This window comes from Chiloscyllium plagiosum, chromosome 10 (genome assembly GCF_004010195.1).
Source record: "Chiloscyllium plagiosum isolate BGI_BamShark_2017 chromosome 10, ASM401019v2, whole genome shotgun sequence".
Taxonomy (NCBI): Eukaryota; Metazoa; Chordata; class Chondrichthyes; order Orectolobiformes; family Hemiscylliidae; genus Chiloscyllium; species Chiloscyllium plagiosum.
The window spans coordinates 56,560,606-56,574,698 of record NC_057719.1 but is presented as its reverse complement, the minus strand read 5'-3'; the positions used below and the strand labels follow the sequence as shown (position 1 = coordinate 56,574,698).

General features: G+C 40.3%; 1 protein-coding gene across 1 annotated transcript in view; it reads right to left on the bottom strand.

The window, feature by feature from the left end:
• Positions 1-233: 233 nt before the first annotated feature.
• psma6a (proteasome 20S subunit alpha 6a) overlaps positions 234-14,093 on the bottom strand; it is a 15,444-nt gene continuing 1,584 nt past the window's right edge. Inside the window, exons 2-7 of the mRNA XM_043697819.1 lie at positions 12,560-12,654; positions 8,381-8,462; positions 7,181-7,336; positions 2,093-2,271; positions 1,831-1,925; positions 234-412 (exon numbers count right to left, since the gene is read on the bottom strand). Coding sequence (XP_043553754.1) covers positions 355-412; positions 1,831-1,925; positions 2,093-2,271; positions 7,181-7,336; positions 8,381-8,462; positions 12,560-12,654 — 665 coding nt within the window. The 3' untranslated portion in view covers positions 234-354. The remainder of the gene's footprint in view (positions 413-1,830; positions 1,926-2,092; positions 2,272-7,180; positions 7,337-8,380; positions 8,463-12,559; positions 12,655-14,093) is intronic.

Below are 14,093 nucleotides of genomic sequence, written 5' to 3'. Positions count from 1 at the left end.
TTCCTGGTTCCCTCGGCCCTTCTGGATTCGATTATGGGTTGTAAAATTGGGAACATAGCCATCTCTATAGATCAGATGTGAGCACATGCCGAAACGTCGAATCTTCTGTTCCCTAGATGCTGCCTGACCTGCTGTGCTGTTCCAGCAATAAAGTTTCAGCTTGTAAAATTGGGAACATAGCCATCTCTATAGATCAGATGTGAGCACATGTAAACATAACTTTAATCAATACCATGTTCCAAAACCTCAGCTTTATTTGTACAGATTAAAATACAGTGTAGATGGCATTCTCTTACAGCAATCTAGTTTTTCATTAACATTTTCTTTGTAACAAATACAGAACTATATGGAATTTCAGTCCCTCTCTGCTAGAGCAACCAGATGTGCATCAATTTCAGCTTCTGAAAGAATCCTAGGAGGAAAAAGAATAAAGACGTTCATGCACAGGTACATTTAAGAAGATAAAAAATTAATTACAGAATTAAATGTAACTAATTAATTTGTGCTACTTTAAAATTTCTAAATTGCTCAAAATGAAATTAAATATATTTCAAGAATAATTTTTTTGAAAATTTACACAATAAGGGAAACTGTTTTGATATAATAATGAAACAGCATTTGTTTAAAATTTGACTTCTGGAGCGTGGTTTACTCAAGTGCTGATATTTTCTAACCAACCGGTTTAGGGATGTTATTACACACCCCTGGAGCAAGCAGGATGTGAACCCAGACCTCCTGTTTGGAGGTAGGGATGGTACCAATGCCTTCCCCCTGTAGAGAGGGACCAGAATTTACCAGGCTTCAGCAAAGCAAGGAACAATACTCAAATCTGGTGCATTAGACCACTCAACCATCCTGATGCTGCCAATTGCTAATGTCTGTTGCATATATTTTTAATTATGCTGTCCAGATACGTTATGACACTCCAAGAGCAAGTGAGACCTAAACTCAGGCCTTCTGTTTCAGAGATAGGGATATTACCACTGGACCATAAGAGTCCATGTTTGCTCAAGTGCCAAGTACTGGCCTAAATATCATACATTGTACAAAAACAAAGGGCACTATTCAGGAATTGATTTTCCTTGGGTCAATTTTCATTCTGAAGTTGTAGACTGGTTGTTGTGCTCTAGCTGCCTGTTAAACCCTCTGCCAACCATGCCAATACAATGAAGTCAAATCAGGAAGACTTAAGCTGTGCAGTCATTTGTCAACTGCCATGTCACCACCTGCATCAAAAGCAACTTTTAAAATAAATCTTATGTCAGTGCTAAAAATGTAACACCTTTGTAGATCCAAGCATCTAAGCTCAGCATCAGTAATTGTCCAGCAAGTCAATGGGTTTAGGTGGTGGCATAGCAGTAATATCACTGGATTAGTAATCAAGAAACCCAGCTAATATTCTGAGGACATGGGTTAACCTCCCACTGTGGAAGATGGTGAAACTTAATTCCATTAAAATAAATCCGGAATAAAAAGCAAGTCAAATGACAATTATTGTTAAAACAAATCTGATTCACTAATGTCCTTTAAGGAAGGAAATCTGCTATCCTTGCCTGGATTAATCCAAGTGTGATTCCAGACATACAGCCATGTGGTTGTCTCTTAATCACCCTCTAGGTAATTAAAAATCAGCAATAAATGCTGACTACAAAATATACTTCAATAAAATGGCTTGGCCACATTTTTGTAAAGGTATTTTCAAATTCTTCAAACAATTAATAACTCTCAAGGAACACATAATAGGAGATAATGTAGCCAAGGATTTAAAAAAGTTGAACAGAAATTTAGACAATAAATAATAGGTGTAAAACAAGATTATTTTAAAATTACCTAAATTTAGGGTTATCCACTGTCACTACCCCAACTTCAATTTCAGATGGCTTGAAGTCAATGGACAGCACTGTGGACAGGCAGGTTATTGCTGTCTACAAAAAACAAATACATTATTTCAAAATATAGCAGAATTAGTTTCTAAGAATCACTTTTCTGATCACAAGCAATAGAAACGAACTTTTAGCATGTTAAACAAAAGGACAGAAAAAGTTAAGAAAATTCAACTTTATTAATAGTGATAGACTCAATAGTTTCATACCTCGACAGTTTGTGCATATACCCAGTCAAGCTTTTTCTTAACTTTCTTTTCCAAGAAGCTTGTGGCTTCTGTCTGTTTGACTCCTGCAGCAGTGGCCTTGAACCCACAATAATAACCAGCAGGGTCACACTTGTAAACCTGAGCACCAAGTTCCTCATCAACACCCACCAGAATCATACCTGTAAAACACAACAATGAAACTGGAAAGTTTAATGCACTGCACTTATGCTTGGTATTTAACAGAAACATAGAAACTCATCACAGTAAGAGCATTCAGCTCATCACACACTTGCTGGTTCTTTGAGAGATTAATTATAATTAATTCCACCTTACGTCTTATCCACAACCCTACAAAGTTCCTTAAATTATAAACTATTCAAGTATTTACGAAAAGTAAACCAAAACATATGATTAAAACTTTCTCTCATCAACTTTCCCGCTGCCAAAATACAATTCAATTACTCATGCGACTCAGCCAAGATTGTCTATCTCATACACCGCAGGCAAAGATGCCCTGAGGCATGGTACATTGGCGAGAATGAGCAGAGGCTATGGCAATGACACACCGCACAACAATCAACAGACAGGAGTGTTCCCTCTCAGTCGGAGAACACTTCAGCAGTCTGGGACATTTGACCTCGCACCTTCGGGTGACCGTCTCCAGGGTGTACTTCAGGACAGGCAACAATGCAAAGAGGCCGAGCAGAGGCTGATAGCCAAGTTCGATACCCATGGGGATGGCCTCAACTAGAACCTTGGGTTCATGTCACACTACAGGTGACCCAAGTGCACTACACACACACTCTCTTATAAACAAGCTCTTATACACTCCCACACACCCTCTCAGACTTTTACCCCTTTACACTCTCACACACACACATAACACACTGAATTTGTACTTGCAGAATTATATTTTATTTTGCTCAAGAACTGCATGAATCTATGTTAGATTCTGTAAATTCATTTTTTAGATTAGAATCAGTCTGAACATTGTGGCATAGTCTCACACAGGTCACCTCACACCTTCAATGCATGATCTAGGCTGATATGACACTAATTGTTAAAGTTCACTTGAGAATGTAACTTTAAAAAAGTTTTGCGTGGAGTTTGCACGTTCTCCCAGTGTCTGCGTGGGTTTCCTCCGGGTGCTCCGGTTTCCTCCCACAGTCCAAAGATGTGCAGGTCAGGTGAATTGGCCATACTAAATTGCCCGTAGTGTTAGGTAAGGGGTAAATGTAGGGGTATGGGTGGGTTGCGCTTCGGCGGGGCGGTGTGGACTTGTTGGGCCGAAGGGCCTGTTTCCACACTAAGTAATCTAATCTAATCTAATCTAACTGAAACCAACGCGTTCATTCTAAAAGGGGAGAGACTTAACAAATAATGCAGGTCTTTTCAATATATAATTTCAGCTATATCATATTGTAAACGCTTGCTATAAATTCTGTGTCTTACAATCTTATACTCCACAACCACCTGATGAAGGAGCAGTGCTCTGAAAGCTAATGCTTCCAAATAAACCTGTTGGACTATAACCTGGTGTTGTGTGATTTTTAACAATTCAATCTTTGTCGCTGAGCTGTGAATTGTTATTTAATGTCCTTGTCATCCAATAGAAATAATGAATGACACAAAGTCAACATTCCCAAATTTTAGCAGGAATATTTCTGATACTGAACTGAATCCTAAGAACCTGAAGTGGCTCAGCTCATTCAGGGTGTACATATGCACTACCCTTCTTTCTTTTTTAACTATAAATTAAAGAATGGAAAATAGATAAAAGAGTAACAAACCATATTTCTCTATGAACTTGCTCAATTTGGGGAAGAAGAGATGTAAATGCAGATGTTTTGCATCATTCATTACTTCAGTTAAAATTAATAAAAACATTGCAGATAATTTATGCATATGAGATGCTAATTCTGAAAAGATTTATTTTTGAATGAATTAATGATTTATTGCCACGTGTATTTTACAGTAAGAATACAATAAAATATAGTGAAAAGCCTTCATTTGTTACCATAATTTAGTGCCATTTTGAATAATTTAAGAATAAGGAGAAAAACGACATAGTTTAAAAAGAGTCCATCAGTCCTGAGCCAGCTTATTATCACCAACGATGTTTGCGCTGCCATTCCTCCTCTAGCGCTTTCTCGATGTCTATACTCAACCCGATGAAAATCGATGTTGCCAATCCTCAGACTCCAACTTTTGCTGCTGGGCCGATTCTGCTTCGCCACAGCCTCCCCGCCAGCTGTGCTACACCAACCAATGTCAGAATTGCTTCACTCATCACTGGGCCCACCTTGTTGATGTTGCTTTGATGCGTTTCTGCCACTGCTTCGCTGCTGCCAGCTGCTGACCCAACCAAAGATTAAGTTGCTGATCCTTAGGCTCCACCTTTCATCATTGGGCCTACCATGCCGACACTGCCTCTGCCAATTAGCAGCCGCCAATTCCAGGTCCTGTGCTCATTCCGGAAAAGTAAGAAAGGGTTCACTGAAGATCTGCGCTAGGCTCACTGAAGATCCTCCCCTGGGTTCTTGTCGCCACCCGAAGAGGACAAGAGGTAAATAAAGGTATAGAGAAAAAACACAATAGGGAAAAAGAAAAGCAGTCGGAGCGGAGGAGCTCCAGCTCAGGAGGCCTACTCCTACACCATCTTCTTTAAATAGGTATCTAGTGCTGGCACAAGTAGGTATTATTCATGCAGGTCACAGACTATTTAATTGTGGAGCATCACAAACATTTTCATCTTGTCCACAATCAAGTTTATAAAGGATTGCATCATGGGTCATTGAAAAATAATTCAGGATGGGAGTTCTGTCCAACATTTATCCTACCCTAACACCACTAAACCCTAGATATCTGATCAGTACATATTGCCTGTACATGGGACCACACTGTGAGCAAATTGGTTGTTGCATTTCTCTAGAAGACCAAACACAATTCGAAATACTCAATTGGTTACATTGGGATGTTAAAGGGCTTACATAGTGTAACTTCCTCTTTGTTTAATTTAATACAGAAGCAACGCAGAGAATTTCTTGCTTTCTGTGACTTACGTTACTTGATTCTGCTAACTGATTGGGAAAGTCACTACTTTTTTTTAAAATCACAATTAGATAACACACCTTGCAGAAATGATGGATTACCAAGTTTAATCAGTTGACCTTTTTCTAATTAAGAAAATAATTGGGAAGTCACAATGGAGGAACGTAGACAGAATACTGACTAGGACATTACAGTACGCAAGTACATGCATAACACTGCATTAATCTTATAATACAAAGAGAACAAAGAACAAAGAAAATTTACAGCCCAGGAACAGGCCCTTCGGCCTTCCAAGCCTGTGCCGGTCCAAATCCACTGTCTAAACTTGTCGCTCAATTCCTAAGCATCTGTATCCCTCTGCTCCCCACCTACTCATGCATCTGTCCAGATGCATCTTAAATGAATCTATCGCGCCTGCCTCTACTACGTCTGCTGGCAATGCGTTCTAGACACCCACCAACCTCTGTGTAAAGTACTTGCCGCGTGTATCCCCCTTAAACTTTTCACCTCTCACCTTAAAGTGTGACCTCTTGTTATTGAACCCTTCACCCTGGGAAATAAGCTTATCTCAATCCATCCTGTCTATACCCTTCATGATTTTGTAAACCTCAAAACAGGTCCCCCCTCAATCTCCTTTTTTTCTAATGAAAACAAACCTAACCTACTCAACCTTTCTTCATAGCTAGCGCCTTCCATACCATGCAACATCCTTGTAAACCTTCTCTGTACCCTCTCCCAAGGTAATGTGGAGACCAGAACTGTACACAGTATTCTAAATGCAGCCCAACCAATGTAGTGTACAATTTTAACATGACCTGCCAGCTCTTATGCTCAATACCCCATCCGATGAAGGCAAGCATACTATATGCCTTCTTGACCACTCTATCCACCTGTGCAGCAACCTTCAGGATACAATGGACCTGAACTGCCAGATCTCTCTGCTCATCAACTTTTCCCAAGGCTCTTACATTTACTGTATAATTCGCTCTAGAACTAAACTTACCTAAATGCATCACCTCACATTTACCTGGATTGAACTCCACTGCCACTTCTCCGCCCAACTCTCAGCCTATCATCTATATTCTCCTGGATTCTTTGACAGAATGCTTTCTGCTACTCCACCAATCTTTGTATCATCTGCAAACTTGATCATATCAACAGTGCCCTCTTCCAGATCATTTATGTATATCACAAACAACAGTGGACCCAGCATTGATTCCTGTGGAACACCACTGGTCACCTTTCTCCATTTCGAGAAACTCCATTCAACTACTACTCTGTCTCCTGTTGCTCAACTAGTTCTTTATCCACCTAGCTGGAACACCCTACACACCATGTGACTTCACTTTCTCTATTGGTTTACCATGGGGAACCTTATCAAACATCTTACTAAAGTCCATGTATATGACATCTACAGCTCTTCCTTCATCTACCAACCTGGCCACTTCCTCAAAGAACTCTCTTGAGTTGGTAAGGCATGATCTCCCCCTCGGAGGAGAAAGTGAGGTCTGCAGATGCTGGAGATCAAAGTTGAAACTTTATTGCTGGAACAGCACAGCAGGTCAGGCAGCATCCAGGGAACAGGAGATTCGACGTTTCGGGCACAGGCCCTTCTTCAGGAATCATCTCCCCCTCACAAAACCATATTGCCTATCACTGATAAGCCCATTCTTTTCCAAATATAAGTAGATTTTATCCCTCAGTACCTTCTCCAGCAACTTTCCCACCACTGACATCAGGCTCACTCTAGTAACCCGGAATATCCCTACTACCCTTCTTGTACAGGGGAACAACATGAACAACCCTCCAGTCCTCCGGCACCTCACCTCTGTTTAAGGATGCCACAGAAAGATATCTGTCAGCGCCCCAGCTATTTCCTCTCTCGCCTCCCTCAGCATCCTGGGATAGATCACATCTGCTCCTGGGGATTTGTCCACCTTAATAACTTCTAGCCTATCCAACACATCTTCCTTACTTTTGTCAACGTGATCCAGAGTAATCAAACTTCTATCTGTAACGCATAAAGAAGTTGCTTACAGCATCCCAGAGGTCTCATTTCAGCATTCTGTGTATATACTTGGGAAATATCTGCAATCCGTTTGCACAACATGTCCACTGGGATATCATAGCCATATTTGTACTTCCAATTTGCAGCTTCATATCGAGCTCTCTGTACCTGGGATCTGCTGTCCGCTGTAAAGAAATAGGAAAAAAGATTTAAAGATGGACTTACAAGAAATGTGCAAACTAATGTCCTTGATATTGATTTAATTTCACTGTTAATTTTAGAAAAAAGGGACCTTGTTGCACAGTGGGTATTATCCCTGCCTCTGATCCAGAAGTTTCAGGTTCAAGTCCCATTCCTGGACCTGATGGTCACAAGGTACATTCATAACGCAGCCAAAGTGGTTGGGTATTAACTCATGAATCTTTCCATTACAACAGAAAGCAGCTCAGCTATGTGATGAAATGCAAGTTGTAGGCGCCATCATTACTACTCATAGTTCCAGACTACAACATACATGTAAAAGTTCATGCCACTACTGCAACTCCAGTTGGTTGAACTTGGTGGTTACAACTGGCAGTAATAACTTATGGCCCCCATTCCAGTTGGGGTTGTTTTGGGACCCAATACATTGCCCTGTCTGCGATGGAAGCTGACCGTGGATGGGATCTGTTTTTGGGCTGAGACTTTGAAAAGTATTTTAGAAATCTGGCATGTACCATAACAAAAGAGGATACTAAGATGAAACAAACAGGAAAAATACAAATCAATTAGTAAAGGTAAAGGTCACATTGAATGTGGGATTTGAAATCCTATGGATTGGAAAGGAAGAGTATTTGGAATCTATGTATCATCCTGTGGTATTTTGTAGCTCTCCTTTAACTATGTTCTCATTTTCAATTATAACTCAATGTACTTGTTGAACATGGTAATGCTAAGTTATCAGGTACAGGACTTGGTCAAAATCGAGATGGCTTTTGAAAATGCTCAAAATATTTCTCATTATTAGCCTGAGACATTAACTGTTTTTTCTCCACTGATTGTTTGACCTAATCAGTATTTCCAGCATTTTCTGTTCTTTTAGCAATTTGCTGTGCTTACTTTTGCATGAGTGTCAATAATATTATTCTTGCTTTGCCACATTACTTTTAAACATGGAGTTATTTTGTATCAAAGCCGGATAACTCAAAAGGGAAAAAAACTTAACTGGAATCAGTTTTCCAGGTTGTTACCTGTCATTCCTGTCATTACACATCCTATGTTTTCAGTTATTCTGAATAGGTGTGTGACTGTGTTGGCATCCAATAGCTTATCCTGAAAAACAACAAATTAAATGACTGGATTAAGGATAGTACACAAAGAACTACAGACTGCATATTAGTTCAAACAGGGGCACTGTTGCTAGGGCAAACACAGTGTGAATACAGGAATGTCATTATAGAACTCCAAGCAGGCTACAATATCTCTCTCTATAATCACGGACCTCAGGAGACCTTCTGCTCTGTGGGTTCTCATTCCCAGATTAATCCCAAGTGAACTTTAACAGATCACTTCATAGTCTAAATAAACTATAGAACACTTTTGAAGACCAACAGTATGAAAGGCAATTATCTCAAGAATCTAGGGTTTATGTATAATACTTTATGATCCAAGATAATTTCTAATCACTACTTCTCCATTATATAGAATGCCTAGTGTGGAAACAGGCCATTTTGCCCAACAGGTCCACACCAACTCTCCGATAAGTAACCCACTCAGACCCATTCCCCTACCTTATTATTTTACATTTCTCCTAACTAATGCATCTAAACACTATGGGCAATTTCGCATGGCCAATTCACCTAAGCTGCATATCTTTGGACTGTGGAAGGAAATTAGAGCACCCAGAGGAAACCCACTCAGACATGGGGAGAATGTGCAAACTCCAGACAGACAGTCATCCGAGGCTGGAATCGAATCGAATCGAATCGAATCAGTGTCCCTGGTGCTGTGAGGCAGCCGTGTTAACCATGGCTAAGCATCTCCTGGCTCAGGGACACTACCACTGTACCACAAGGGCCCCTCATTGGCATCTAATTATATTTTCTAATCAGCCTATTCAGAGAAGGTATTACACACCTCTGTAGCAGGTGGGACTTGAACTCAGCCCTGATGGTTAAGAGGTAGGCACACTAGCCACTGTGGGGTGTAATTGTCTCTCCACATAAACTAATTACAGCTGGCCTCAATTTAATCACCACAAGCAATTTTAAAAAAAAACTGGTAAGGAGTCTTTTTAGAGACTCCACATATCAAGATCTGATGAAAGATCATCCCGAAACACATTCATTCTATTTCTATTTCTATTCCAGTTGCTGCCTGGCCTGCTGAGGGTCTCCAGCATTTTCTGTTTTCTTGCAGATAGCCAGCTCATTTTTGCTTTTATAACCGCAAATTGTACATTACAAACAATATTAGGTTTGTTATCAGACAATTAACTGAAGAAAAGTAAACAATGTCTCCAAGTTTAAAAAAGTAATATTTCCTGTAAACACTGTATAACATTACAAACTAAGCTATCTCAAATATGGAAACCAAGCAAGGATACAAAAGACATTAGATCACCAAACGTTTAGTCAGGGATAGGTTTTAAAGGTGAGGTTGAAAGAAAGAAAGAGGAATAGAAAGAGAATTCCGGAGTTTCGAGCCGAGAAAGCTGAAGGCACCTTGTTGACCATATGGATTAACATCTCAGAAATTGACAACTTCTTGCCCTGAACTACTGCTTTCATACACTAATACCTCAAAGAAAAGACTCCTGCCATTGAGTCAAGTTGACACACAGATGAAACATGTTAATCACGGTTAAAAAATAATTACAAATTCAGAACTTTATTTGAACTATCAGACACAAAATACAAACAACAACAACCACTGAATCACAGACTTTATTAGTGTTTGACATGAGGTGGCTCATTAGCCCACTATGTCTGTGCTTGCCAATAAACTGCTAGCCAATCTCATGGTCACTAATTTGCAAGTTTCAGCATTTCTAGTACATATCCAACTAGTTTTCAAAGACTCCATCAGCTTTTCAGGCAGCAAGTTTTTATCAGTAAAAACAAATCTCAGCTCTTATTGTAAACTTGTATCAATAAATCTACAATTCTTGGCTATTGACTTCTCTGCTAAGCAAGTGACTAAGCAAGCAAGGATAGGAGAAAACTATTGAGACCCCTCAATTTTATGTGCCTCAATTAAATCTCCCCTCAGCCTCATCGGTTTAAAAAAGCTCCATACAGTCAAATTTTTCATCACTGCTAAAGTTCTGCAGCACTGGTAACTTTCTCAAAACCTTTTCTTTATCCCCTCTAGTGCAATCATGTCCATCCTGCAATCTTATGATCAGAACTGTATGCAGTCATCTAGCTGTAGCCTAGTGAATTATACAGGTCCAGTATAGCCACCCTGTCCTTCCATTCAAATTGTATTCAAAAACTTCAGTTTTATATTTAGCACCCAACTAGAACAGGAGATAAATGGGGTACAGTAAATGTATTATGGTTGAATTTTTAAAAGTCATTTGGTAAGGTGCACATGAAGTAAAATGCACAAGTTAAGAAGTCATTAAGTTTTAGGTAATATATTAGTGTGGCTGGAGGACTGGTTAATGAATAGAGAGCAGGAAATAGGGATGAACTGTGCATTCTCTGTTGGCAGGCCATGGTTAATTAGGTTTTGCAAAGATCAAAGACTATCCCCAGCTACTCGAAATCTATATTAATCACTTAGATGAGACCAAGAGTAATGGATCTATGTTCTCTGGCTTTCCAGAGCCAGGTGGAGAGACAAACTGTGAACAGGCCATAAGAGACCAAAGAGCCAGATTAAGCGAGTGCATTCGGATCATTTAGGACTGAGGGGAGGAAGAATCTCTTTTATCTCTTAAGTCTGTAGTTCAGAAGATTGTGGATGGTCTATCATTGAACATAATTAAAGATTGAGGTAGACAGACTTTTGGTCACTCAGGAAATCAAGAGGCATTGGGAAGAAAGTTATTTGGTCAACTGCTGTCCCTATTTCTTATGCTTCCTGCGTTAGCTACTAAAGCCAAATGCCTTCTTAAACATCTTACCTATTTATGCTGCTACTTTCAGGGTAATAAAGACATGGACTCAAAGTCCTTCTGCTCTTCTATATTACCGAGTCTACTACCATTTATTTTGGATTCCCTTGACTTTGTTTACTCACTCCAACTGTCTCACTTAACTCTTTTCCATACTAAATTTCATTTGACAGTGATGTATAAAGAAAAGATCATTAGTGAGATATAATAATTATTTTCCACTCAGACAGATTAACTCAGTTCTCTCTCTACTCAAATTTTATTTACACATATGTTCATACATTTGTCACCATATATTGTTTACATTGTCCACTAGGTCGATAATATTAATTCAAATGTTGAAATCAAAGTGATAATATAAAAGTATTACTGTTTAACATATACAGGAAGCTTTTATTTCAGGTAGATTTTAATTAGAATATTTGTGTGCTCTAATTGTATTGCATGATAGTCTGGCAGACTGACAGCCCACTGGCATTTGCAAATTTCTTGCTCCTTTCCTGAATAGTGATGGTTGGCAAAGAATGGACAATGACTGCTAGAACCATTCAGACATTTACAGTCAGGTCAGATCCCTCTTGTGACTTATGTCTACATACATGTCTCTCCCAAATGGAATCTTGGGCAGAGATCAGAAATGGGCAACTTACTATTGACCCTCGATAACTTACAAGGCCTTAACTAACTGAGGTGAGTTGGACCACATTAATTCCTGCTCCATCTGAGGGCAGCTAAATCTATAGTGTACAACTTGTGAGTAAATCAACATAGTATGTTCAAACATCTGATCCATCAAGAGAGTTTGATTATTCATTTAAATTAGTTATTGGTTAGGAACACACATTGTCGGTTTAAAAAAAAACAAACTCATCCTTGGAATGTAAGCAGCATTATCAAGGCCAGCATTTATTACCCATCAGTTGCCATTAGCCAGTGGGTGATGGGCTAACTGGGTAGCTTGCTCGGCCACTCCAAAGAGCAGTTAGGCATGAACAGGTGTTGGAACAGTCAAACTGAATAGAAACAGAGGTTTCCTTTCCTAAAGCACACAATTCATTCACTCGAGTCTGTGACAATTTCAAATTCACTTTTTACAGCAGTCATCCTTTCATTTCTCAATTTTGCCATCTGAATGCAAATTTCTGAGCTTCGATTTGAAACATGTGGCTACTGCAATACTTGAACATTATAATTTAGCAGCAGTTCTTTATTTTAACTGGTTCTTGGTTGCCAACACCATCTCAATTCCTTCCAGTACACTTTTCAAATGCTGCTACTTAAAAACAATACTTCAGCTTGCACTCACCGGCACTTTCTTTTGTGTAACAACTACAGCACAGTCCTTTCCACGAACAGCGACTGAAGTGAGGCCACCTTGGTTTATAGCCTTAAAAGCATACTCTGCAAAATAAACCCATAAATTCACCAAGGCATTGAAATACAAGCCCAATTCATTTTGCAGTGGCAGATCTCATTCCATAAATTTGAATCATCACAAAACCACTGCTAATATTTATTAGACCATGATTATTTTAACAAATTATCATTCACACATCAACAGCAACATCTAAGCTGCCCATGACCACCACTCCCTCCCCCAATCCCATCCAACAGTTAGGACATCCCCATCTGGCAGCACAGTGGCTTAGTGGTTAGCACTGAGTCCCACCAATTCCAACCTCTAGCGACTGTGTAGAGTTTGCATGTTCTCCCTGTGTCTGTGTGGGTTCCTCTGGGTAACTCCCACAGTCCAAAGATGTGCTAGTTAGTTGGATTGGCTGTGCTTAATTACCCATAGTGTTCAAGGAGGTGGATGTTAGGTGCGTTAGCCATGGGAAGTACAGGATTACAGGGATAGGGTAGGGGAATGGGTCTGGTTGAAATGCTCTTCGAAGGATTGGTGTGAACTTGTTGGGCTGAATGGCCTGTTTCCACTTTGTGGTGATTCTATTAAAAAAACAATCCCAGGCTCATTCCACTGAGATTAACATCTCTTCCCCTAACATTTCTACACTGGGATTCACCCTTTCTCACCCCACCCCCTCCAATCTGTTCAGGGATCTCCTACCACACTGTCATCTCTGAGCTGGGTCTACATCTGTGTCATGACTGAGTCAACACTCTGCATCTGTGTTATGACCCAGGATTGCTGGGGTCACCTACTCCATCTCTCTCTGCACAAGGATTATTTATCCCCCTGTTCTGTGATGGATCATTTAGTGCTGAGGTTTCTTACCCCTCTCCTCAGTGTTGGGTTCATTTATACCACCCATGGTAGGCCACACCCATTCCAGTGAAGGAGATATTTACCCCAATCACCCCATCGCATTGTTTATATACCACCTTTCACCATGAGACGGTTATTTACCATTGCCGCCCCCCAGTAACAGTTATTTACCATCCTCCCTACCCAGTGATGGGGCTATTTACCATCCCCATATCCACTGTGATGAGGCAATTTACCAGCAGCACCCCCACCGCTGATGCGGTTATTTAACAGCCACTCCAACCCCAAGTGATGGGGGTTGCTTACCGGTAATGGCCTTTGTTGCTGTAATGTGGTTATTTACCCACCTGCTTCACTGTGATGGGATTATTTTCACTCTCCTCCCCACTCTGATGGGGTTATTACCCCAACCATCTCACCTCCAACTCCTGCACACAGTCATGGGGTGACTCTCCCTTCCCATGCCTCCCACTGACAGGGTGACTCCCTACCCCCTCACCTCTCTCAGTGACAGAGTGGCAAACCCTCTTCCCCCCCAATCTCAGTGACAAAGTGACTTCCTCCGCCTCCAACACCCTCCCCCACCCCCATCCCTCACCCCTCTTATGGGGTG